This window comes from Penicillium griseofulvum (assembly GCF_001561935.1).
Source record: "Penicillium griseofulvum strain PG3 chromosome Unknown contig_79, whole genome shotgun sequence".
NCBI lineage: Eukaryota > Fungi > Ascomycota > Eurotiomycetes > Eurotiales > Aspergillaceae > Penicillium > Penicillium griseofulvum.
Window position 1 is genome coordinate 2,270,122 of NW_024467420.1, and position 24,628 is coordinate 2,294,749.

The 24,628-nt window shown below is 49.2% G+C and overlaps 10 protein-coding genes across 10 annotated transcripts; 7 read left to right on the forward strand and 3 right to left on the reverse strand.

The window, feature by feature from the left end:
* Positions 1–544: 544 nt before the first annotated feature.
* PGRI_007480 (uncharacterized protein) lies at positions 545–2,347 on the reverse strand (the record flags this gene model as incomplete). The annotated part of the gene is made up of 1 exon (XM_040788461.1): positions 545–2,347. The coding sequence occupies one exon, from the start codon at positions 2,345–2,347 to the stop codon at positions 545–547; it is 1,803 nt and encodes a 600-aa protein (XP_040652233.1).
* Positions 2,348–3,093: 746 nt separating this feature from the next.
* PGRI_007490 (putative acyl-CoA dehydrogenase) lies at positions 3,094–4,908 on the reverse strand (the record flags this gene model as incomplete). Its single annotated transcript, XM_040788462.1, has 4 exons — positions 3,094–4,329; positions 4,396–4,664; positions 4,719–4,730; positions 4,794–4,908. The coding sequence occupies 4 exons, from the start codon at positions 4,906–4,908 to the stop codon at positions 3,094–3,096; spliced, it is 1,632 nt and encodes a 543-aa protein (XP_040652234.1).
* Positions 4,909–5,640: 732 nt separating this feature from the next.
* PGRI_007500 (proteasome regulatory particle base subunit RPN2) lies at positions 5,641–9,309 on the reverse strand (the record flags this gene model as incomplete). The annotated part of the gene is made up of 5 exons (XM_040788463.1): positions 5,641–5,958; positions 6,011–8,248; positions 8,316–8,839; positions 8,893–9,062; positions 9,170–9,309. The coding sequence occupies 5 exons, from the start codon at positions 9,307–9,309 to the stop codon at positions 5,641–5,643; spliced, it is 3,390 nt and encodes a 1,129-aa protein (XP_040652235.1).
* A 544-nt stretch (positions 9,310–9,853) lies between these two features.
* PGRI_007510 (uncharacterized protein) lies at positions 9,854–11,221 on the forward strand (the record flags this gene model as incomplete). The annotated part of the gene is made up of 1 exon (XM_040788464.1): positions 9,854–11,221. One exon carries the CDS (start codon positions 9,854–9,856, stop codon positions 11,219–11,221), a length of 1,368 nt encoding a protein of 455 aa, XP_040652236.1.
* Positions 11,222–11,562: 341 nt separating this feature from the next.
* PGRI_007520 (uncharacterized protein) lies at positions 11,563–12,627 on the forward strand (the record flags this gene model as incomplete). The annotated part of the gene is made up of 2 exons (XM_040788465.1): positions 11,563–11,810; positions 11,871–12,627. The coding sequence occupies 2 exons, from the start codon at positions 11,563–11,565 to the stop codon at positions 12,625–12,627; spliced, it is 1,005 nt and encodes a 334-aa protein (XP_040652237.1).
* A 694-nt stretch (positions 12,628–13,321) lies between these two features.
* On the forward strand, positions 13,322–15,790 carry PGRI_007530 (putative Patatin family phospholipase; the record flags this gene model as incomplete). Its single annotated transcript, XM_040788466.1, has 3 exons — positions 13,322–13,582; positions 13,656–14,500; positions 14,551–15,790. 3 exons carry the CDS (start codon positions 13,322–13,324, stop codon positions 15,788–15,790), a joined length of 2,346 nt encoding a protein of 781 aa, XP_040652238.1.
* A 2,123-nt stretch (positions 15,791–17,913) lies between these two features.
* Positions 17,914–18,597, forward strand: PGRI_007540 (uncharacterized protein; the record flags this gene model as incomplete). Its single annotated transcript, XM_040788467.1, has 1 exon — positions 17,914–18,597. One exon carries the CDS (start codon positions 17,914–17,916, stop codon positions 18,595–18,597), a length of 684 nt encoding a protein of 227 aa, XP_040652239.1.
* Positions 18,598–20,987: 2,390 nt separating this feature from the next.
* PGRI_007550 (uncharacterized protein) lies at positions 20,988–21,419 on the forward strand (the record flags this gene model as incomplete). The annotated part of the gene is made up of 2 exons (XM_040788468.1): positions 20,988–21,107; positions 21,180–21,419. The coding sequence occupies 2 exons, from the start codon at positions 20,988–20,990 to the stop codon at positions 21,417–21,419; spliced, it is 360 nt and encodes a 119-aa protein (XP_040652240.1).
* Positions 21,420–22,143: 724 nt separating this feature from the next.
* On the forward strand, positions 22,144–23,564 carry PGRI_007560 (uncharacterized protein; the record flags this gene model as incomplete). Its single annotated transcript, XM_040788469.1, has 4 exons — positions 22,144–22,284; positions 22,351–22,446; positions 23,255–23,332; positions 23,448–23,564. 4 exons carry the CDS (start codon positions 22,144–22,146, stop codon positions 23,562–23,564), a joined length of 432 nt encoding a protein of 143 aa, XP_040652241.1.
* Positions 23,565–23,896: 332 nt separating this feature from the next.
* On the forward strand, positions 23,897–24,289 carry PGRI_007570 (uncharacterized protein; the record flags this gene model as incomplete). The annotated part of the gene is made up of 2 exons (XM_040788470.1): positions 23,897–24,043; positions 24,119–24,289. 2 exons carry the CDS (start codon positions 23,897–23,899, stop codon positions 24,287–24,289), a joined length of 318 nt encoding a protein of 105 aa, XP_040652242.1.
* Positions 24,290–24,628: the final 339 nt, after the last annotated feature.

Below are 24,628 nucleotides of genomic sequence, written 5' to 3' on the forward strand. Positions count from 1 at the left end.
GACGGATCGGAATAGAGATCTCGGGGTTCGTTGAAAGGAGAATAAACACCACAACGCAGGCTGCAATTTATAGCACTGCTCGTAAGGGGTTGATAAAGGGCAAAATGAGGAATTGAAGTGCCGGAGGAGGTCCAGTTGTCCAGAGACATAATCCTTGCGTAAGTGGTCGTTGTGGCGTGCCGTACTTGGCCGCCTTTTGAGGTCCTTTACGGCTTAGAGCTATTGAGCAGATGATGAATGTTCTAATTCCACTAGGATATACAGATAAGGCACCGTACTTCGGTGTCAAAATCAGATATGGTGGACTAAGATGAACTACAATTTCCTCACAATTACACCAATGGAAGCGAATATCCTGGTCAATCTACAGGCTGATCGAAGCAGAGAATCAAGCGATTTGTCAACAACCCTAGAGAAAGAATGAACGCCACGAAAAAAACAATCATATATACATCCAAGGAGTGACCGAATGGTCCTTATTGGATTGCTTGGTTTCAAATATATTTCCGCCATGACATCTGCTACTTTGACACTCTCGAACCACCTAATCAGCATTATCCCAATCATCTGAACTTAAATCTTTCACAAGGAAATTTAGCCTTAGAATCGTACAGTACTGAATGAGCCAGTTTCGCTGTTCAGATGGGCCCCAAGTATCCCAGAAAGGCTCTAGTCTGTTATTCAGCGCTCTGGTTTTAGCCGAAGTGAGTGAGCGCAGTGAAGCCATTTGCTGGGCTCTCTCGCGACCTGGCTCCTTGTGATCTTCCAACCTTTGGTACATATCGCGATAATTCTTGATAATCAGCCAATACAAACCCTTGATCATAGAAACGTCCCAGTAAAACTGCTGGTTCACATGGCGCAACAGTTTTTTGAAAATGATATCGCAATGCGGCCGGAGGTTATGAGCTGCTACTTGTAACACATAAGCGCTTGCGCTTTCATCCGCCTGAGTGTCCTGGGAATTTCGGATCCGCCCTTCCATGGGATCACAGTGTTGACAGAACCAATCAATTCCAGCTGGCTCGGATCCTCTTGCCCCAGCTGCCAGAGCAGTCTCGCCAGAGTCTCGGTCGAAGTCGCTTCGACACCCGGGTTGGGTAAATGAGTGATCCAGCAGCCAGTCAAGGATTCGTGGGCCTTCGGGATTCTCGATTGCCCGGTGCCAGATGGTTCGAGAGGTGGGATGGAGTTCGATGGGATTGATTCCAACTCCATCATATTGAATCGATTCTGGGTCGAGCGTGTCATTGTCCATGTCGAAATCTTCGTCCCGGATGATCGGATCACCGTAATCTGCATCGCGGTTCCACTCGTCGGATGCTAACTCCTCATACTCGGGGTCATCCTCTTTAGGCAGATACATTGGAAGTGTGTTTCTAGGGAGCTTGGTGATATTGAATCCTTTTGACAGGAGCCGTTCGGCCAGTTCAGCCGTGATGAAACTACACAGCTCGAGTTTGAGGCCATCATCGTTCCACACAGATAGAGGGTAGCCGGCATCCTCTAGGAACTCAACGACTCCCCTAAAGACATCATTGTCGTGCATCAAAGCCACATGGTGTGGAATAGACATCCCGTCGACAGACGTGGGAAAGTGCCGAGGATCCACGCCTCCTTTCAGCAAGATAGCGACAATGAACATTACACTTTCGACATCACCGCCCTCGATAGCTGCGTGAAGGAAGCTTCTCCCATTTTGGTCGTAGTTTCTGAAATCGACCAACCCAAGTTGGCCGAGAAGCGAGAGGCAGCTTGTACATTGACATTCTTTCACGAATTCATACGCATAATTAAATCCAGAGCCACCTCGGCTAGCTTTGTAAGCCGCGATCTCCTCTCTGCATTGGTACGCGGGTTTGAAGCTGTAATAGTTCATCCATGGCTTAAAAACCTGTTCAAGTGTGCTTTGAGCCGGTTCAGATCTCAACCATGCTTCCACATGCTCTCGATGAGCTGGAGATGCTTCAGCAAATTCATGTATAGCGTGAAGGTCCTCGGGGGTCGGAAGTTTTGTGTCAACATGCAGTAACATGGGGAGAACGAGAAGCAACAAGTTCTCAGGCATGGTTTTAAGATCCATGGAATAGGCTATATCCCGCAGGAATTCGTGGCTGACTTCGTCGGTATCATTTGAGCTAAGACTCTCCAAGAGATCTGGTGGAGCAGTTCCAGGGCCGGTGAAATCGTCTTCGTTTTCTTGGAATTCGCGCATTCGTCGAGCCACCAAGTTAGCAAGTATGAGCGATGTGGCGGAATGCTCATCTGATACAGCTTGAATCATTCCATGGATATCGCTCGCAAGATCATATTCATCATCATTGATTTCAATCGATCGCAATGACATGGTGAATGGGTTGGCAGACAATCTTCAAGGAAAGGTATAGACACAAATGACTTGCCTCGAGGTTCCTAAACAGGCAGACTAGCAGCTCGCAAAGTTATATTCTTACATCGAATCCCCAGCATTTGACTCGAAAGGAAGTCGATTCATCCTTTGGGCTAATAATAGATTCGTATCAAAGAGCTTCGGACGCAATAGTAACGGTTCTCGGAGTTTCCTTGATCACGGCTTGGGATCCTTGAAAGGAGATAAAAACAAAGATGGAAAGAAGGTCGGTCGCCTGAAGGGGGAATTTGGGCCCTCTGACATACTCGAGTTGCCCGGACAAAGAAACAATTAGCTTGGGAGTTGTATCAGTTGGGTATTCGTTTGGCAACACTTCGGCGAGAGGACAAAGGGAATTTCGGGAGATGGAAACCTTTGAGATCATCCAGCCTCTTCTTTGTCTTTGCGCATTTGGCTGTCAGTCATGGTCATCTAATATCGCAAAATATGGAGACACCGAGACTGTAGTATGAATCAAAATCATTTATATGCAGTGAATATCCAAAAGTCGGCAACATCCACCATAAATCGTGAAATATACATAATATAAGCCAATGTAATGTTATTGTACAAGGCAGATCATAGCAGAAAAAGAAAAACAAATGCCGTCATAGACGAGAGGATATCTAGCCAAAAGTAGCAAAAGAAATGAATCAAAATGGGCTTGCTCTACCACCGCAGTTGTAAACATCCAAAGAAATGCTCTATAGCTTCATGCCAAACATGCTGTGGACACGCAAGCTCTGGCGCATACTCAAATCGAGCATAATCTCCTCACTACCGCCGGGGATAGCGTAGGCACGCACATCACGGTACAGTCTCTCAATCTTACCACCCTGGCCGCCGCGGCTGTAACTCAGACCACCAAAGATCTGACTAGCCTCGCGAGCGCAGAACTCGAAGCATTGGGTAGACTGTGCCTTCAATGAAGCAATGGCACCACCGAGCTTAAGCATAGCCTCGGTATCCTCCATGGACTGGCACTGGTAGATGATGTTCTCGAGCCAGTTGTAGGTGGCCTCGATCTGACGGGCCATATGGGCGAGCTTCATGCGAATAACCGGGTGGTCGATGAGACGCTTGCCGAAGGTCTTGCGCTTGTGTGCGTATTTCACTGACTCCTCATAGCAGACACGAGAGAAGCGCACGCACTGAATTACAATGCCGATGCGCTCGTGGTTGAAGTTGGTCATGATAACCTTGAAGCCCTGGTTCTCCTTGCCAATCAGGTTCTCCACAGGCACCTTGACGTCCTCGAAGGTGACGTAAGTAGTGCCACTGGACCACACACCCTGGCAGTCCATGCGGCGGGTGCTAACGCCACCAGCTTCACGCTCGATGAGCAGCACGCTGAGGCCGTTCATGCCGTCCTTGCCGGTGCGCACGGCGGTTGTGAAGTAATCGGAGTAGATACCGTTGGTAATCCACTTCTTCTCGCCGTTGACGATGTAGTGCTTGCCGTCCTCGGTGAGCTTAGCCTCGCAACCCAAGTTTGCGACGTCACTGCCCGCATCGGGCTCGGTGATGGCAAGGCAAATGCGCTTGTCACCAGCCAGGATACCTGGCAGGATTCGGTCAACCAGTGCCTTCTTGCCAAATTTGACCAATGGGGGGCAGCCAATTCCGTAGCCACCGATCAGGTTCCACACCAGACCACCGCTACCAGCACGCGACAGCTCGTCGGTCAGCAGCATCTCGTGGAACAAATCCCATCGCTCAGGTGCCACAGACTTCACGCGGTGCGGGGTGTGCTTCTCGGGGAAGTGGACACCCAATAGTCCGGCCAGGTAGCCACGCTCACCCATCTGCTTGTAGATGCTTGCGGGAACTTCCTTGGCCTCGTCCCATTCGGTCACATGCGGCTCGATCTCGGACTCGACCCACTGGCGGACCTCGTCTCGCAGTGCAGCGTGGGATTCATTAAAGTAGGGGGATGCATACTATGAGCGACAAATAAATTAGATCTGTGCAACCTTTAACCCCAATCTGGAAATGTCGAAACTTACACCCTGGTACCATGAGGGATCGGCGAAGGGGATCAACTCTCCGTAAGGATCTAGGGGCGTGCCGGTGGCAGGCGGTGTCACTGACGAAGAAGCGGCAGGCTTCGGCTCGGCAGCCTTCTTCGGGGCTGCTGGGGCGGGGGCCGGTGCCGGTGCGGCCTTCTTGGTATCCAATGAACCGATCTGCAGGCGCTTGTACTTCTTCAAAATGCCCTCATTGTGGTACTTCCAGAATTGTTTTGAGGCATCCTTTCCGGCTACTCGCTGGAGAACTAGACACACACTGTCAATATGGATTTATCGGATATAGCGGCTCTCGGACGTACTTTTCTTTCCACCTATTCAAAAAAAAAGTGTTAGCATGTGATTCTCATGCATCTGCCCGCATGACTTTAACTTACCAGGGTGCTCATCTTGGAACTTGGAAACATCATAGACGTCTTCATCGATAATGATCCAAGGGCTGTCGCCCTTGCTATGAGAGGCGACATCCTCTTTGCTAAATGTCTTTGCCATGATGTGGAGAAGAGTAAAGTTTAAAGGAAAAGATATTAAGTTCAAAGAATAGTGAGAAAGAAAAATTCAAGTCCGGGGAAGCTGGGGAATATATGAGTTATGGGGCAAGAAACAATTTCCGATAAGTTCGGGCGATATTCCCAGTCTGGACATGAAGCACTAAAAATGGGCCTCGGAGCATGATCCATAGTAACAGTTCACATGCTCCCACATAAAGGAGACCATGGGATCTTACGTTGTTGCAAAGCCGATGTTTTATTCAACGTTTTATTGGCTGTTGATTAGTTCGGTCATTATTGACAGACAGGTTATTGGCTAGTGCTGCATCATAATGGAGATGCCGAGGCAAAACAGCCCCTAGTGGATTGCTGAGTCAGAAACGGTCTCCCGGGGCATGTGAACATGTGAGGATCGGCCGGTTTGCAATTGGACTATTTTCATACAATTTCACGCTACAGCTCCAAATGTAACTCTATAAGGATAGTCACTTTGTACAATTAAGTCTGATTTGTGCTTCGACATGTACCTCGGGCATGTGCACTACTTCCATGTCTAGCGTACTCAAAAGGCCGTGACCGAGTAGAATACGACAGGGCAATTTAAAAGTAACATAGGAACTTTCATATCACAGTGAACGGAAAGCTATACTAGCCCCCAAATAGATCACGTCGGCGTAGACAGCCTGATTAGTCTAGTAATACATCCAGCATCAAGATTCTATGCCGCAAAACTCTACTGCTCTTCACCATCTGACTCGTACGTGAAGTCGTGAGGGACAGGTGCATCCTCCACACCTTCTTCGTCCTCATCCACTGCCGTAAGAACACCGGCACCAGCGGCAGCACCCGAGGTGGCAGCGGATAAAGCAGCCCGGGCATCGGCCCGTTGAGGGGTCTGCAGAGCAGCGGTTCCGATGGCGGCCTGCAGGCGGTCCTGGAGAGTTTCGGTCGGGGGAGGCGGTTGGCGAGCCTCTTTGCTGGCCTTCAATTCAACAACCTCACGGGGCTCATCGGGCTGCTTGTCCAGAACAACGACAACACCGCCAGTGGGCTGCAATTTTGTTAGCATTGGATTCATTTAGGACGGATAGGAATAAACATACCCTCTTGACCGGCTCGTACCGCGGGTCGGGGAAAGTGAGATACTTGAGCTGAGCTGGAAGTACCCTTGATAGGTTGTCCAGCTCGTACCCGACCTTCTCCCGCTCTGCCTTCTTCTTCTGTACCTCTGCGGCGGCCTTCTCTGTCTCCTTAGCTTCCTCCTCCTCCTTAGCAACCTCGTCTGTGTCCATTGCGTCCAGCTGATCAATAGCCTTGGGTGTTGTGGGGGCTTGGTCAATATCCATGCTCTCACGGCGTGCTTGCTTCTCCCGACGCTGCGCGCGACGCTTGGCCTGGGCAGTAGTAGAAAGAACAGCAGTCTTCACCTTCTCGGGAGCCTCCTCGGTCTTCACTTGTTGCTCAGGGGGGTAGTCGAACAGACTGGGGCGGGTGTTGCTGTGGAACTTGAAGTGTGGGACTTCCAGCTTCTGGTCAACACCAATCACGGATGTTGGGGTGAAGCTGAGCGACAAGAAGTGTGTGAGAGGGAACCAGTACCAGTACTGCACGAAGACTGCAACACCAACAATACCGGGCATGTTGAGGTTACCCGTCTGTGTTTGCAAGCTGATAGTGCAGTTTCGGCCACCAGCATCAATGATACCGAGAGCGATGGCACAACCGAACTTGGCCATAGCATCCTCATGACGGTCACCAAGCATCTTCATCATAGCCTTGCGGAGGCTGGTAACACGGGGGTTCATGGCCTCGTTCTGCTGGACGAGAACCATGGCAAGGGAGATCAAAGCACCTTGACGAACAAAGTCGGTCGAGTCCTTAAGCATAGGCTCTAGGAGATCGATGGCTTCATCCAAGCCAGTGCCGGCGCAGGAGATACCGAGTGCCATGGCGGCACCGTATCGGACGTGAGGGTTGTATGACTCGGAAAGAAGCTCGACCATGCGAGGAACGCTCTGGTGCTTGCGGAACAAGATGAATCCCAAGCTGAGCACAGCAACTCGGCGTACGTCATCGTTAACATCACTGACGGCGACGTGCAGAAGCTTGCGAACTGCCTTGTTACTGCCAGTGCCACAGTAAGCCAGGGCAATGGTCATAATACCACCGTAGCGCAGAGTTGGGTCAGGGTCACCGAGGAGACCGTTGATGAGCTCGTCGGCAGCCTCCTGGCGTCCGAACATGATCAAAGCCATACCCATAGCCAGACCACGAACGATCTTCTCGTGTTGTGTGTCGTGTGCGTACTGGATCATGTCCTCAAGAGCCTTCATGTTTCCGGTGCCAAGCATGATGAGGCCCATGGCAAGGCCAACAGCCTCACCATTGAGAGCAGAATCAGTGTAAAGAACGCTCCGCAGGTCTTCGTAAATGCCTTCGTCGCCTGTCGCCATGCCCGCAACACCGAGACCAAGAGCACCACCATGCTGAACCACCTCTTCGGTGGCCTTCTTGAAGTGGTCGCGAATGATGTCAACTGCCATGCCACCGTGGTTGGCGTAGATGAGACCGAAGGCGTAAAGGGAACCACCCTGGCTGTAGACAGATCCCGAGCTTCCAACTCCAGCGATGTGTTCGCGGGGCAGATAAGGCTGTAGGAGCTTTTGACCCTGGCTGAGGTTACCGCGGTGGATACAGCCTAACGCAGCAGTGGCTGTGAATTTGGACCAATTCACGGCCTTGCCTAGCCACTCTAGGTTGTCACGGAAGAACTTATCGTGAGTGGTTCCGGCATGCATGAACGCATTTGAAAGTGTCACAGCAGTGTGGAAGATTGAATTGCGAGCCTCAAGGCTGTCACGAATCTTATTAAGAATCGCGATGTCAGCCTTGTTATTCCGGTATAAGAATTCCAGATTCAGCTGGATGGTCTTGATTCCATCGAGAATTGAGAGAATGTTCTTGAATGCAGTCACCGCATCCTCGGACAGATCTGAATGTTTATCCGACCGCCGGGAAGAGCTTCCCTGGTCTTCGAGTAATGCGTCGGACTCTCTTGGCTCCTTGTTCTCGTCGTTGTTCTCCTTCTCGGTCTCGTCTTCGGGAACAAGCTCAGCAATCTCTTGTCGGACCTTTTGGAGGAACTCTTGGGTGCTGTTGTCATAAAGGTCGAAGGAAATTTGGTAGGCAACGGCGAGGGATCGCGCGTCACCCTTCTCAACCAGCTGGCGAAGAATGGCGGAGGCCATCGAGTGCTCATTAAGATAGACAACGCACTTAGCGATAGAGAAGAAGTCGGGTGCTGGAATTTCATTAAGAAGTTCCAAAATTAGTTTGAGGATCTAGGGAATCAACATTAGATTAGTCGACTCGGGCAAACGGTGTAGAAATATTTTGGGGAACACGAACCTCGCTACGGAAGGCACGTTCTTGGACAATGCCCATGCAGATGTCCAGAACATATTCCATGAGCTCCTCGCTGCCACGGGAGTCGCCCTCCTCCTGCTTCTCGTCGCTGCTGGCGCGAAGGATAGCCATGCGAAGCACATCCAGACTTTTTGCCTCGATGGCGATTCCAATGACTTGACGGTATCGCTTTTGTCGGAAGCATGCCTCAAACAATCGTTCAATAACGGCCTGCAACTGACCCTGGACACCGCGCTTCAACACAAGGGAGTTCTCCTCATGTTGGACGCTAGTGTCATCGCCACCAGGGTGTGCGGCGTCCACGCCCGGGACCTCCGCGCGGGAAAGCAACGACTTCGAGGGCAGTGCGGATTTGGAGAAAGGTGTGATAGGAGAAGTGAGGCTCGCGGATGTGCTGGTGGCACCGTCACCCGATGCTGGGAATGCAGTGTTTAGATTGGCTGGTTGGTCACCCGTAGTAGGCCGTTGGGCGGCAGATAGAGAGACGAAGGTATCAACGCATTTCGCTACGTGAATAAGCATATTAGTATCAAAGAGGATAGTCAGTGCTTCAACATACCGATAATAGTCTCCTCGTATTCGCCGCCATTTTCCAACTTGAACAGCTTTCCAGCGCCTAGAGCAAGAACCATGCTCTCGTTATATTCCTGCAGATGATAATATACCTTTGATGCGACTAGTGCCGCAAGGCCGCGTTCCGGAAATGATTCATCTTCGTAGAGAGCCTCACTAGATTGATAGTCAGCAGAGGCCCAGTAGCCGGTCGGACTCGGGAGGAATGACGCAACAATGGATGAAGCTCATTCTCACACAAGTCTGTCAAAGAAAGGACGTACATTTCAGGAACAGAGTTGACAACCTCTGTCCAGAGATGATCGATCTGGGAATCTAATGTCTTCAAAGCAAAGACCTTGAGCTCTGGGTCAGGCTCGGAGAGGAAGCCAACCAAACCGGCGGCCGATACGAGTCCGACCATCTTTATTGAGAAACGATTCGTGTGACGACTGGCTGGACGGAATTTGAGGACTAATAGGTGTCTTGTTGCTGTTGTGATGAAGCAACGTCAATCGGAGAGAGCTTGAAATAGCGAATCAGCCTCAGCGCAGAACAAGGTTTCAAGGGGGAATCAGTCGCCCCAAATAATGAAAATATGACAAGAAAGACAGAAGGTGATTAAATGAAAGAGACAAAATGGATGAAGTACACGTACGAATGGAAGCTGGGAGCAGTTGTCAGAAGCTTTGCTGGCGCGAGAGCAACGTCAACGCCTGAGCGGAGCTGACTGTACATGAAGGGTCACGTGGATGGCGCCTGGTCAGCTGCGAGCGGTCCCTGTCCGCGGTGAACAGCTCACCATCAGCTAGCGAATGGATTCTTTCTTTTTGGTACGGTGATGATTTTAAGAGCTGGTCAGACGTTGTACTGAAACTACTAAATATTCTTCCTACCCAGTACTGCCGCGACAAAGCTTCAACTCTTCCTTTCATTGAAGCTTAGCCACCCACGCTCCTTTCTCTGTCATGTCGACGCTTCTTCACCGATCCTTTCGTGATAAAAGGCTGCCATCAGTACCGCCTGCAGCTTCTATATACCACCATGACCCTCTTCTGCATGTTGATCGCCAGACAAAACACATAGAGCGCAATCTCCAAGTGCTGATTGATGCTCAAAGTGAAGGCCTCCTTTCTGTTCTTGGTGGGCCTCAACGAGATCAGGTCGCAGCTAGAAATTTGACTCCAACATTATCGTCAAATGGCAGTCGGCCACAATCCCCTTCCACGGTGCCTGCTAGGCAGCCCGCGCCCAAGAGAATCGGCCTTAGGGCTGCCCGGGAGGGCATATTTCAATCAATATATGACCTACTGAAGTTACGAGAAGAAGAACGAGAGATTCTCACATCTCAGACCAATGAAAGAGACAATGCGCTGCACGATATCCAAAGCTTCCTGTCGAGAAGAAATGGTCTAGAAGATGCCATTACCACTATTCATGGTGACGAGGAGAGCCGACGTTCAAAACAACTAGAAGAACAGGCTCGGAACCTCGAGGCTGACATTCATGAATTGGAGACCAGGCTGTACGAGATGAAAGCTAAACATCGACATCTTGTGAATGAGATATCACAGATCAGCAACTCGGTCGAAGCCAAGCTTTCTTCCTACACTGAATCTTTGTCTTTACTCGACTCTGATATCCGAAACTACCTCCGTGATCCTCCTATCCAACCACTGTCCCAAAACTCAGGTGAATCCACCTTTCACTCTTTGAACCCCAAACGTCGCACACTTGACATGGCCCAGGAGCATTGGAATACCGAACAGGTCATTTTGCACAGTAGGCAGCAGAAGGTGGATGCGGAAATACTGGCACTAGAAGAAGGAGGCGGTGTATGGAAACAAGCGGTATCCGATGTCACTGGCTTTGAGAAGCGCTTGCAAGCCAACATGCGCCATTATGTTGAGATGACCACGCCGATTAATCAGTCAGAAGGATCCACACCGACGGGTTACAAAGAAGGGCTTGTGCAGAGTATTCTGGATGACTTGGAGAGAACCACTCACCGGATCGAATCACATTTAGAGCTTGCCGAGGATAAGGACTGGAAACTATTAGTCTGCTGCATCGCAGCTGAGCTAGAGGCCCTGCGAGAAGCAAGGGGTTTGCTTCTTCCCGCCTTTGGCCTCCCTGTGCATGAAGAGGATGCACCCCTGAACCCTACTTCTCTCAAGGACCACAGTTTAGAGGAAGACCATGAAGACTCGCGGGCCGGCCCGCTAGGAAATGACGACCCAGAACCTCCAGCCGATCTGCTCAAGGATGCAGATCCCCATCATTCTGATACCAGATCGGAAGATGATGATGAGCCCGATCCGTCCTGGCTGGCCTGATTAGTGTCTTTGGTACATATTTAAATGAATAATAGCCTATAACTTCATGTAGCCCTTTATATAGTTATGGGCACAATCTTTCCCAAGTGATAATCTCCTCTATCTGCCAAGTAAATGTATTTCTAGTGCTATAATTACATTTCTCGATAAATTGGATCGCCAGTCTCTCGCTATATACCCGTATCTCGCATACTTGGCCCTAAAGGCGACGTTCAGATTGTGTCTGGCAGGAGTGGGCGGACCACCGAAACCTCGCCGCACCTTCGTCTTTTTCCTATTAACAGCAAACTATAAGCTTTGCACTTCAAAACAAAAAGGAATGAGATAAACTAGACTCAGCCATGGGTCTTCCATCACCAAGCTTCTCCTTTTACCTTCCATCTGTTTATGATGGCAATAAGCTCGAATGTCGCGTTTATCTCCCGCCCGCGCTTCAAAATATACAATCAAAAATAACCTGGCCCAACCGCGGTGCCATTGTCGCGCATCCATACGCAACTCTAGGAGGATGCTACGATGACCCAGTTGTTAGTTTTATCGGTAGTGAGCTTCTACAAGCCGGCTGCATCGTGGGGACCTTCAACTTTCGGTATAATCACCCACTGCTCAACATTCCACCATGACGAAGTGGCTAACAAATGACATATAGTGGAGCTGGTGACTCTGAAGGACGAACAAGCTGGACTGCAAAGCCCGAGCTTGGTGATTATGTGTCATTCTACGGGTTCATGTTGCAATATCTGCACTCCCTCGAGCTTGCATTAGGCCCGAGAGACCAAGTAGACCCTCGCAGAGTTACAGGCGCAAACCAAAATAGCCCAGATGTCCGTCTGATTCTTGGTGGTTATTCATATGGGTCTTTAATTGCCTCACATGTACCGACCCTGGATTCTATGCTCGACCTTTTCCAACCCGTGCCCACAACAGCCTCTACAAACAAAACAACGCCGTTACACGAGATTAGGAGTACAGCAAAACGGATAGCTGCGCTGTCCCTGGAACAACTTCAAAAGAGTCACAGTCTGACCGATGTCCCAGACCTCTGTGCATTGACGACATCCATCTCCTATCTCCTCGTGTCTCCGCTATTGCCCCCGATTAGTCAATTCATAACTCTATTCTCGAACTTATCGCTAAATTTGAAAACGGAGGCCTCCGGAGGCCCCCACATCCCCTGCCCGCGTCCAGCAGACCAGCAGAGCACGCACCACACCCTGGCGCTGTTTGGTGACCAGGATACCTTTACATCTGCTGGGAAACTGCAGAGGTGGTCAGACGAGATGGTGCACATACCACGCAGTCAGTTCCAGTTTAGGATGATTGATGGCGCTGGCCACTTCTGGCGCGAGAATGGGGCTGAGGCGAGAGCAAGACATGCGCTGAAGGAATGGCTCTGTCAGATATAATAATCTTCTGGTTTTGGTTATATTGCTGTCCAATTATATTCAATACTGCGCATATACGTATGCATGCATTTACACACGACAAATATCGAAGGATGACCTGAAGGCGAAAATCAGCTGTGTAGAGCTCACATGCCACTCTTGCATGTGAAGAAGCCCCTGTCCGGGGCTCCACGGGGTTAGCGCGTAAAAGATTTAGGCACAAAGAAACTAGCACTTGGTTATGAGGAGACCATATTCCAATAATTGTAGAAAGAAAACTGGACATCATTATTGAAGAGAAATCGAGATAATAAATCTCTATATATTGTAGGCATTATATAATTCCGGGGTGTCTAGGGATGAGATCACATAAAACAAAAGTCTTCTGAAAGTATCCGCCACTTCAAGACAAATAAGCCGAAATATCCACTGATCCACCTGGGGTAATCGAACAGTGAAATCGTCATGAAAAGGAAAAGTGGTCAGCCTAAGCCTGAGGAAACTGGCTACCATCGGCCCTCGTGACGTTTGTTGGGCCCGGGGCCACCGCCAAACTTGACTTGAGTTCTCGAGGATATCTACTTTTACCAACATTGAACTCATTTACTTGATACTCCTTTTTTTAAATTATACTAGTTTCCTTAAAGTTCAAAGTTAACATAACCCTGCATTTCAGACCCCGGATGGCTTGCTCCCCTCCATGCACAGCCTTGCTATGTCGGTGTTGGGCGACCCCACAATAGTTCAGTGCCATCATGGGCACAAACACCCCCAAGAACACCCCATATCCCAACTCCCACCTCCGCGGCTCCGCAAAGCGATCTCTATACCAGCTGTTTCGTCTCTCGTGAAGGATTCGTGGAATTGGGCCGGTGATACTCTGCACACCTACCGTGATGGTCTCTCCAAGGAACAACGGAAACAAAGGGCGGACATCGAGGACCGCAAACAAGTCCTATATCTGAGATTAAAGAATGTAAGTAAATGCAGTGTAACTGGAACGGGCGATCGCATCTGCAAAGTGGCCCTTTCTAACCCTTAGGCTGCAGGCTGTGTCGTACGAGGAATGGCGAAGTTGTGCCATTGAACTGGATGAGCTAGAGAACAACAACGCCTGGAAGCAGACGCTCGAGTCCACCGAGTATGATCCTCACTTAGTACAGGATCGTTTGCGACAGTTGGAAGAGGCTCGTATCAGCTGTGATGTAAGCCGGATGCTGTTTCTGGTGCGCACTGCGCTGAGTCGGGACCTGGCGCACATGAGCAATGCCTCTCTCTATCGCCATTCACATATCGGCACCAAGGACTTGATAGATAGGTATATTACCACGGCCGTGGAGACTATCGCCACACTGGTAGATCTGTCGGTGCATGATCGCTGTGATGGGCTGGAGCTAAAGTATATCCTGGACCAGCTGCTGGCAGCTCGGCAGGCATTTGGTCGCAGTGCGCTCCTTTTTTCCGGTGGTGCTACTTTTGGAATGACCCATATTGGGGTTCTCAAGGCCCTCTATGAGGCAAACATGATCCCACGAATTATCTCAGGTGCCTCTGCTGGTAGCATTGTGTGTGCGGTCTTTTGCACGCGCACGGATGAAGAGCTGCCGGCCCTTTTGGATACCTACGTACATGGCGATTTTGACGTCTTCAATGAGAAAGGCCAAGAGGAAAATATCCTGCAGAAGATGACTCGTTTTTTGAAGTTTGGATCATTTCTTGACATATCCCACTTGGCGAAGACCATCAGGAACTGGCTGGGAGATATGACCTTTCAGGAAGCCTATAACCGCACTCGTAGAATCCTGAACATCTGTGTGTCGAGTGCCGGCATGTATGAGCTTCCACGGCTGTTGAACTATATCTCTGCCCCCAACGTCTTAATCTGGTCTGCTGTGTAAGTTACCCCTTTTCATCCTCTCAATCCATTTCTAACGTCAACTCAAGGGCGGTCTCTTGCTCTGTTCCGTTTGTATTCAGACCATTCACATTGATGGCCAAAGATCCGCTGACAGGGGAACCGGTCCCATGGAATGATCTTCACAAACAGTATATTGACGGCTCTGTTGATGGAGATCTGCCCATGACTCGGTTATCAGAGATGTTTAACGTGAACCATTTCATTGTCTCACAGGTGAACCCCCATGTGGTGCCATTTCTTCCAAAAGAAACCGGTCCACACAATGAGACAACTGATGGCCCTTCATTCATCCCTCGATGGATGAACACAGTGACACACCTTGCCAAAGACGAGGTTTTGCATCGAATGAACGTCCTTTCGGAACTTGGAGTCTTCCCAACATCAATGAGCAAGTTTGCCTCAATTGTGAACCAGAAATATCATGGAGACATCAACATATACCCGGAACTCATTTCCTCCAACTTCCCACGGCTCCTGGAGAATCCGACAACGGAGTTCATGCTTTCGGCATGCTTAAGTGGCGAGCGGGCGACATGGCCAAGACTAAGCCGGATCCGAAACCACTGCGCCATTGAGCTGGCACTCGATAATGCGATTCAAAATATGCGGGCCCGGGTAGCGTTCAGCCCCAGCCAGGTTGATTTACGTATGCCAAACTTCGGCCGCCCCGCGATTGACCTAGCAGACAACAGTGGACGAGGACGTTATCGCAACAGGCGAACAGGATCCCACAGCCACGAGGTGGGAAAGAGGCATTCGGGCGGAAAAGCACGGCACCAGTCAGCTCGGGAACTGAGAAAGGCACGAAGCACTGTTTCACTAGAGAACCCGCCTCTCTCGCAGTCGACCGAGTCAGTCCTTATGTCAACCCAAGCAAGAACCTACCGCCGTACATCCTCAGTATCCTTCAACGAAGCGATATTCGATATCGGCTCAAGCAGTGATGACGACCTCGAACAATCATACACACTTCGTCCCAAACTTGCAGGTCACCGAGCGTCCTCGGAGTCATCTTCATTTGGTGGAGCATCTGCGAGCCACGGACCCCGTAGCCCCGTCCGATCGCGACGATCCTCATTCTCTTCTGGACCGGCCTACAATTCTTCCCCTAAAGCTCGTCGCAGTTCCCCAAAGCAGGCTTATGCACCGTCGGCTCGGGAATCCATGACCGTACCACCTTCGTCCCGTCATCTACTCAGCATGACTCCAACGCCAACAATCCATCCGAGCTCACCTGACCACCTAACGCGCAAACAGCGGCATTAAAGAATACACGATTAATCTTACATTGTACTCCGTCTCTCGCTTCTTTAGGAGTCGTGGGTCGCAGACCCTTGTTCCTTCGACACATAAGCTCGACCATCAAATCAAACTAATTTTGTGGCCCCCGTGCGATGTAGGACACTCGAACAGGAAAGACCATTGATTCTTGTTCACCCTATGACTCTGTAAATCCGCGTCCAAAGCATCTAGAACACCTCTCTGGCCTGCGTGCTTTCCTCTCTTTGTCCATGCGTCCTCATACTAGACCAACTTTGGGTATCCATCTTTGGGGTTCGGTTTTTGGTTTTTGGCATATCAACTCCGCTGGATTCGCGGGGTTTGCTTCATTTTGGTTTTGGTTTCGCAATCTATAGCATATGTGCATACAGCGGTTTTGGTTTATAGCAGAAAATGTTCCGCGCACATACCGTGGGGCATTAATTCCTAGATGAAATGGAGTTCCTGAGCTACCATATTTAAAGTTATGTATATATTATTGTATAACGTACATTTCAAGGTTGATACAATGCTCCGCCATCAGTGCTAGCGGCCCTGGAACTGAGCTGTTTCCTATACAACATATGTTGTACTCCATACTCCATACGAAGTATTTAGCCTGGAGAACATTCGTAAATGCTTGGCACTATTGGCATATAACCAATCAGAAAGAGGATAGTGGAGACCAGAGGCAAATCAATATCAGGAAACAATCGGCAACCTTCGAACATTTCAACGTTTCGCATATGATGATGCGCCATGGATACTTGGGGTTTACGTATTCATACAATCCATGGATGTACAATAAGCGTCGATATCTCAATACATTGAAACTGACCACGAAACCTGTCCAGATTTTACCGTGTTCAAAGGAAAAATGGAAATGTCCACCAACGTCGATCCTATGTCACGGGGTCCACTGTGGGCCAATTGACCCCGATTCACTCCAAGGCTGACGACGACTTGGCCATCAACTGATATTCTAGGCCTCCAAGGTGTACGGAGTATCTTCATCGTCTCGAATTTTGCAGACATGGGCGATGATTTATGCCAGTGAAACATATTATAGTTAAACATTGAGAAGACCACTATTTGAGTCGTTTCGAGAGTGTCTCCATCGCGGAAAAATTAGCCTATCGTTCCACTGAATTGGAGCGAAAGTGTTCCACCTCGCCGATCAGTTGGTGACCATTGGGCCTCACTTATCAATCAGTGGCTCTGGCAGACTTTTCCAGCCACCCTGAGTCCACCCTCCGTGGGTACTCTAGACACAATCCGCACATTCTGGCACAGGCTGTGTATCGGTCTTCTTGGATGGTACAGCGTGGCAAAATCAATACACATGAAACAAGTGACCAGCCATTCCGTTACTAGGGATGATGACGCTGGAAAACGAGAATTGATGTGCCCATCGCTGCCATGATCTGTTACGGCCTCAAAAAGGGGTAACTTTCGCTAGGGCCCTGAAGAGTGAGAACTAGGTTCATTTTGGGTCAGACCCCGTCGCGATCCTGGAAGGTACGAACCATCCGAAGAGAAGCATTTGATACGGTCAGACATCTCGGCTCATTTGCTTTTATGCTATTCTGCACGGGGAAGATGATCGTCGCTCTAATGTTTGGTACCTGGCTGTGGCGTCTGTAGCCCAACCGTACCGTCGATACTTGCCTCGTGCAATACACCAGAACCACTTTTTACCTTTTTTGCGCGTTGGCTGGCCAGCGAAAGGTTCAAGAAAAATACCTCAGCCCCAGGCCATGTGCTTTCTACCCGTGCCTTGGGCCTGGTCCCTGACGACCCTGAGGTCCCTCAAGTTAAGATCGACGAACCCACATCTACCGTTCTAAGTATCGTCGTCCGGCCAGCCCACCTTGCAGCCTGCCCAGCCTCGGAGGCAACAACCCTGAAGTCATGGCCCGATCACGGAATCCACTTCGGCCTGGGACTTAGCTCGATAACCCTGATAAATCGGCACTCTTATAAACCCGTTCTCGGCCCTCCGAGATTTTTCTCTAAGCCACCCGATCTGTCTTTGATATACCACCCATATATCTAAGTCTGTCTTTCAATCCAAATTTATTCACTATCTACTTTTTGATATATCTTCCAATTAATCTATACCAATCACAATGAGATACACCGGATTCGCTGCTATGGGAATGATGGGCTGTGCCCTCGCCCTGCCCCAGGGTCCCCCTGCTTTCCTCAGTGACCTGCCCACTCCATGCAGCGGCACTCCCAGCGTCACTCCCTCCGGTACTCCCTCCGGCACCCCCAGCGGCACCCCCAGTTGCAGTGGCTTCCCCACCGACTTCCCCGGTCTCCCCTTCGAGAAGCGCCAGTTCCACCACGGAGCCGGTCGCCAGGGAGCTGGTCACCAGGGCCCTCCTCCTTTCGTCTCGACTCTCACTGCCACCGGCTCTCCTTCCTCGAGCTTCGCTACCCCCACTGGCACTCCTAGCGCCACTCCCAGCGCCACTCCCAGTGGTGTCGCCAGTGGTTTTGAGAAGTTCTTTGAGAAGCGCACTGCCACTCCTAGCCACACTCCCAGTGGAACCCCCAGCGGCACCCCCGGTACTCCTAACGCCACTCCCAGCGCTACTCCCAGCGGTGTCGCCAGTGGATTTGAGAAGTTCTTTGAGAAGCGCGAGTTCCCTACCGACCTCCCCTTCCCCATCCCCAGTGGCATTCTGAGCGCCTTCCCTACCGGTTTCCCCACCGACCTGCCCTTCTCCCAGGCCTTCGCGAAGTTCCAGGAGTCTGGCTTCCCCACCTCCACCCCCACTCCTACTCCCTCCCCTATCGCTCAGTAAATACTGAGCAAATGAGCGGCTGAGCGGCTCGCCATCTACTGCTGCACTGAGTTTAGCCTTGCGCCTGTGGCATGAATTGTCCCACGCAAGACAGCTTTCACGCTTTGTACATATTGCACAGTGGAGGCGATGGGCTGATGTATTGGGATTGATCGACTCAAGTGCCCGGTACTGTGTATTATACAGAATATATGGGTTACGGGTCACGGTATAGATTGGTAGGACTGTCTTTCTTTAGATTTGGGTCTGCGACACGATTTGTTATTTGTTATGAATTATGCGCAGGCTCTTTTTTCGGTTTCTAGATTTAAATATACTTTTTCCACCTTGGAATACACACTCGTTTGAACTATTGATATCAGTGTGCATCACGACTATTGTATTTATCTGTAGATGGTTCGCCGGTTGGTGTGAAAACTTGGAAGTATCCATGGATGAGAACGGTGGTTACTAAGAGGCTAGAGAATGAATAACAGAGCAGGTCCATACCAGAGGACAGTATGTACATATATAGTAGGGTTGAGGTATTGTATATTGTTTGTTATATGCGGGACTTGTTCATACTATTGGCTATGGTAAAGTTGCCAACAATATCGCTGGAGACACATTGTCCATCGAAAGGCAATCTCCTCCTTGACAGCGATTATGATGTTCTGCCAAGTAAGACAATACCACTTACTGATGTATTTCAACTAAAGGCAGCGTTAGTTGGGAGCAAGGACACGAGTAACACAACAGTGATTGGAGGCATGACCATTTTCTTGGCTCTCTTGGACATACTAATCTATTGCACGTATGTATTCTTTGATATTCTTCCCTTAAATTCAATATCACATCCTAACATTCCATACCCTTCGGCGTTAGCTACCTTGGTTAGGTGGCTAACGCCCGAGGGTATTTTATTTTCCCTTTTTGACGGCGTAGTTACTTTATGTTTGGCCTACCGTTCGTTCTCGGTCTCAACCATCTTTATTTACATGTTTTACATACTATTTTGCGTCAACCTCGCCTATTTTTCCCTTCGTCTTTCCCGTACCCTTTACCCTGTTTTGTGCATAATTCCATTCTTTTGGGCTCAAGAGAGCAGAAAACAAGCTTGATTCAGCCATAGCTGATAGCGGGGATTAAGGTTTAAAGTGGAGCACAAGTGGGGACCTCTCGGGATCCTGCAGACAAAATACAAGAGCCTCAAGTGAACCACCAGCGATGGTACATCGCTCATGTAGATATGTATTCAGGTCACAATGATATCTTGTTAAGTATATAGTTATTAATGACCTAGAACAATAGCACTTCTACTGCCATTAGGTCCGTCTTAGACTTGACATGTCAGTATAGAGTATGTTGACACTACCCAGGCCCACCAGAGGAATTGGACGTATGAACGTCAGATGTTTGAGGAGATGAAATCTCCAGAATTGTCCGTTGACGTTTCGTCAACGTCTCGCCAACGAGCTATAGCTTCCCGACGCACTACAGTCACTACGAAGGAATTTGACACTGATCCCGAAAACGCTGAGACTAACTTAGAACTGAGGATGAGCATGGTATTGTGGGAGAACCCAAGGCCCCGCTCTTAGTGAGAAATTAGCATTAGCACGAAGATAGTGTCTCCAGCATGTATTGCCTGCAGGTGTCAAGAGTCCGCTGAGTAGAGTTTGACACTCATGCAAGAGACTGTGACCCTTTTCCAATGTCCCCATGGGCGTCTTCATGGGCTCAAATAAAGAATCCCTGGGGCAATATGTGCTAGGTCTCTTTCCTTCCTAGCTGCCGATGTCATCCCATATTCACGACGTCAAATTCGACAAGGCAAGGACTATAGAGTAGGACGAGCGGGAGTACCTGCAATGTATATATATATATATATAAGGTTAGCCTGCTCACTCAATTGGCAGGGAAAGGTCTGTCGCCTGCAATTTCCCGCCGACGGGATCAACGGGGAGGTGAAGGTCGGCGCTAGTTATGTCCTTGAACGAGCTCAGTGTCTCGAGCGGCTACACTGGCTCGCCCCGGTTGATGCTACCTGCACTCTTAAAAGGGTTCAAACCTGAGTGCTCTTGGTTGCATAGTTGAGATATAGATAGTAGCTATGTATGGAGAGGATGGTTGTCCAGGGCTCTAACTCGGACCTGCCGAACTAGGTAGTTACCATATTCGTACTGGGATTAACAACTGAGTGCTCCTGCCTCATTTGGTCAAAAACCACAGGTATAAAATGTCTTCTTCTGTTTATTTCTGTTCTTTTCTTCTCTTCTTCACATATGCTTCTTAGCTTTTTATCTAACCATACCACGGACTTTGATCCGTACCCAACACCTTCATTTAATAATTTACTTTCATCATATCTTAACACAAATACTACTCTATCTAACGGATAGACTCACCGCATGATGGAGGACACCACCTCCCCCTCCCCAGCCCTAGCCTTAGCCAATGTCAAGGTTAAAGTCTCTAAGGAGACCACTAAGGCCAGCGATGAGGTCTTCCTTCTCACTCTTCTAGAGGGGGTGAAGGTCGTTATTCCTCACTTGATACCCAACAGTTGGGCTATAGATTATACTAACTCAAGTTCATTATAGGTTGATTATGAGGGTGCCGCAGCGACCCTCGGGATCACTAAGGCAGCCTGCCGCATGCGATATACCCGCCTACGGGAGAAGCACGGCTTCAAGAAGGTGCGCGCCAAGCGGATCCCACGTGGCAAGAAGGAAGCTGCCAATACCACCAAGTCGATTGCCTCCAAAGAAGCGGACGTTACGAAGGATGACGCCAATGACAATACCGAGGAAGCCACTGTGGAAAAGACTACCGAGAAATGAGTCAGCTGAGGCATTCATGTTGGAAGGGGTTTCAGATATGGACAAGATGTAGAGAAGAAATTCCTGTCTACATTGACAATGCGAGAATAGCCCATGCCATACCCTCTTGAATAATACAACCAAAGTTAAAGCTGGAATACTCAGTCTCGAGCGCCATTTTATAGCACGCTTTGTTTGAATAGTTATGTGGCCCACTTTGCCTTCTTGACCCTGGCAGCCTTACCAGGAGTGTCCTCGCTGTGCTTGTTCTCGAGCTGTCACACTGGGATGATAAATCATCTAATACGAGCCTACAACAATGTTCTTTTGACAACATTTGGGTTTTTGGTATCCTCCCTATGCCAAGCTGGGCAAACAGTCACACCTGAGCATCTAAATCAGACTAGTGATAATACTCCACGCTTCTTTCTACCTCTGCGCCTTACTACAGCATCCCCATTCTTTTCTCATTCGATGCTAGATCGCTGACCCTTTGTCTTGAGCCACTAGTGTATCTATACAGAGATGGCCTCATATATTTATGTGCTGTTAAAGTCACCTATACCTCGCACGAGCAAGCCTATATGACACGAGAACTTCACCATCAGGCTAGAGAATGCTGCAAATGCCGTTGCAAAACGCCCAAGTCCTTTTTCTACTTCTTCCTGTCACAATCCTATATCTCTTGCCGCATGACTTGATTTGACGCACAACTACTTCATCCAACGAACAAACTCCACACGTCATGGACGCGGCCTGTGACAAGCTAGAGGCGAAGAACTCCCCTTTCCCATCCCCAGCCTTGGCCGATGTCAAGGCCAAAGTTTCCGAGGTTACCAAGGCTAGTGATAAGGCCTTTCTCCTAACTCTGCTGGACAATGTCAAGGTCAGTTATCTCTCACTTGATACCCAAAGGCTGGCTATAGATTATACTAACTAAAGTTCACTACAGGTTGATTATGAGGGTGCACCAAAGACCTTCGGTATAACCAAGGCAGCCTGCCGCATGCGATCCACCCGCCTACAACAGAAGCATGGCTTTAGGAAAGTGGGTGCCAGGCAAACCCTACGTGGCAAGCCAGTGCCACCAAGAAGCCTACCTCTATAAGTCAGATACCTCAATCTCCCTTTTTGTGGCCATCAACCATAGTGCTGCCAATGTTGGTGTTTTTCACTTACTTGGCGCTCACTTTTCGATATCAATTTATACTAACCGCGGGCTTGTATAGTTCAACTAGAAGACCGTCGGGAATTCCCCGGAAAAACAGTGTTAATGCTGCTCACATGTGGGCCGACTGATGATGAGGACAGAAGACACGGACGATAATCTCACAGATGCTATACCCCAGATGTTCAGAAAGACGGACGGAGATTTGCGAGACCGCGGGGCTCAGTCTTTGGCAGATTGCTATGTGTCAATCAATGGAGGGAATCACCGATCTAGGCCACCAGTTCTCATTCCGAGGATGTGTTATAAATGCCCAGGAAGCATTATGGGAAGTGGTCAAGTAAAGCAGATCACGAGACACAAAAGTAATACTGATTCTTCTGTGGAAGAGACTGCTTACGGAAGTTCATGACCTCCGAACTTCCCATGCCAGCAACTTGCCTGATGTCGCCAACGACTCAAGCGCCGAGGAGACACATGCGGAGGCTATAGAGAAATAAGAGGCCAACTCCGGTTGGTCACGGCCGTGGCATTTCCTTACAACTGAAGAAGTTCTTAATATGTTTTCAAACTCCTTGTGGTATGCTAAATGGCAGTAGACTTTCCATCCGACCATCCCAGCTGTTTGAAGCAAGCGTTATAGACTATAACAGATTTGATGAACGGAATATGGTAACAAGTCATGAAGACCCGGGGCACTCGAGCCCACAAAGCCACCGATGAAGAAGTTTTCTTCTACAAGTCTATCAGATACGGTGGTGCCAAGGTCGGTCTTATCTCGCTAGTGACCGTGTCTCCTCTATTTCAACTGGAAGACCGTTGGAAACGGCGTGGGAAAAAGCGAGGACGCTGCTCGAATGCAGATGAGCTGACTTTTAAAGCGAAATGGAGAGTCCATTGGCGGAAATGAGAAGGCGTCCGACGATGACAAGCCAGAGGATAAGACCCCGGCCACCCGAGAGAGCGATGAGACTCTTGCTGAGGCTAGCAACGTGTAGGAATTGTGAATGAGTGATGGTAACGATCTATTTCAATAACTTCAGCATTGTCTGTTTCGTGTATGTAGTAGATTGTTTTAGTCCCACTGTGGTGCCAGGTTCAATATAAAGGAAATGACGGTCGTAGCTCACGCGCTTTATTATGCGTTTGTTTTGTATTGTGCGAGTTATGTCGAGACATCGACGCGTTTGCCTAACATCTCTAGCCCACAATTGTTTGTTTCTGTCTCCTCTCTCTTCATTCATCACGAACCCCCCACCTCTTTCATCTGAAAGTCTCACAAACAACATCCATCACTTTTCTTTACAAACAAACAAAAGAATTTCTCATCATGTCCCCTACCAAAAAGGACAAGGCGCGTGTTACCGCTGGGTCTCCTTCGAAGGTCCAGAAGACAAGCACCCCGAGGGGGGATCGGAAGCGGTTTACTGCGAATGAAGTTTTCCTTTACCAAGTGATCAAAACCAGTAAAACCAAGGTCTATCATTCCTTGTTTGCTTGATGCATGCTCCTACATCGTGATTTATATTTACCGTGATTTGGTATCCTCTAGATTGACTACGATGCACTCAGCAAAGTCCTGGGCAAGACTAAAGGGGCTGCTTCCCAGCAGATGGGTCGGTTTACGAAAGGAATGGAAGAATTCCTAAAGAAGCAGGATATGATCGAAAAGAACGATGATACCTACCAGGACGAAGTCGATGGCAACGAGGCTGACAATTAATGCCTTCTTTCCACGTGTACGAGGGTGTTCAAGGCTATGACTTTACTCTTAACACCCTCTTGAAGTGGATTGTCGCTTCTGGAATAATATTGAGATTGATATGTGCAACGGACACCATGGATATGGTCGAGCAAATGGAAATTGTTGAGGTTATCGCGCTGGCAAGTCCTGGTGAGAGGGCTTGGAATCATGATGTGTTCTTCTAATAGTTTTCCTTAATGTCACGCGAGCATTTTCACCTCTGGAAATGAGCTTGGGCTGCCTGTATCATCGTAATAACATAATAGTCGTATCACCTGTACGGAGTAGACGCATGTTGTCTCTAAGCCTAAACACCTT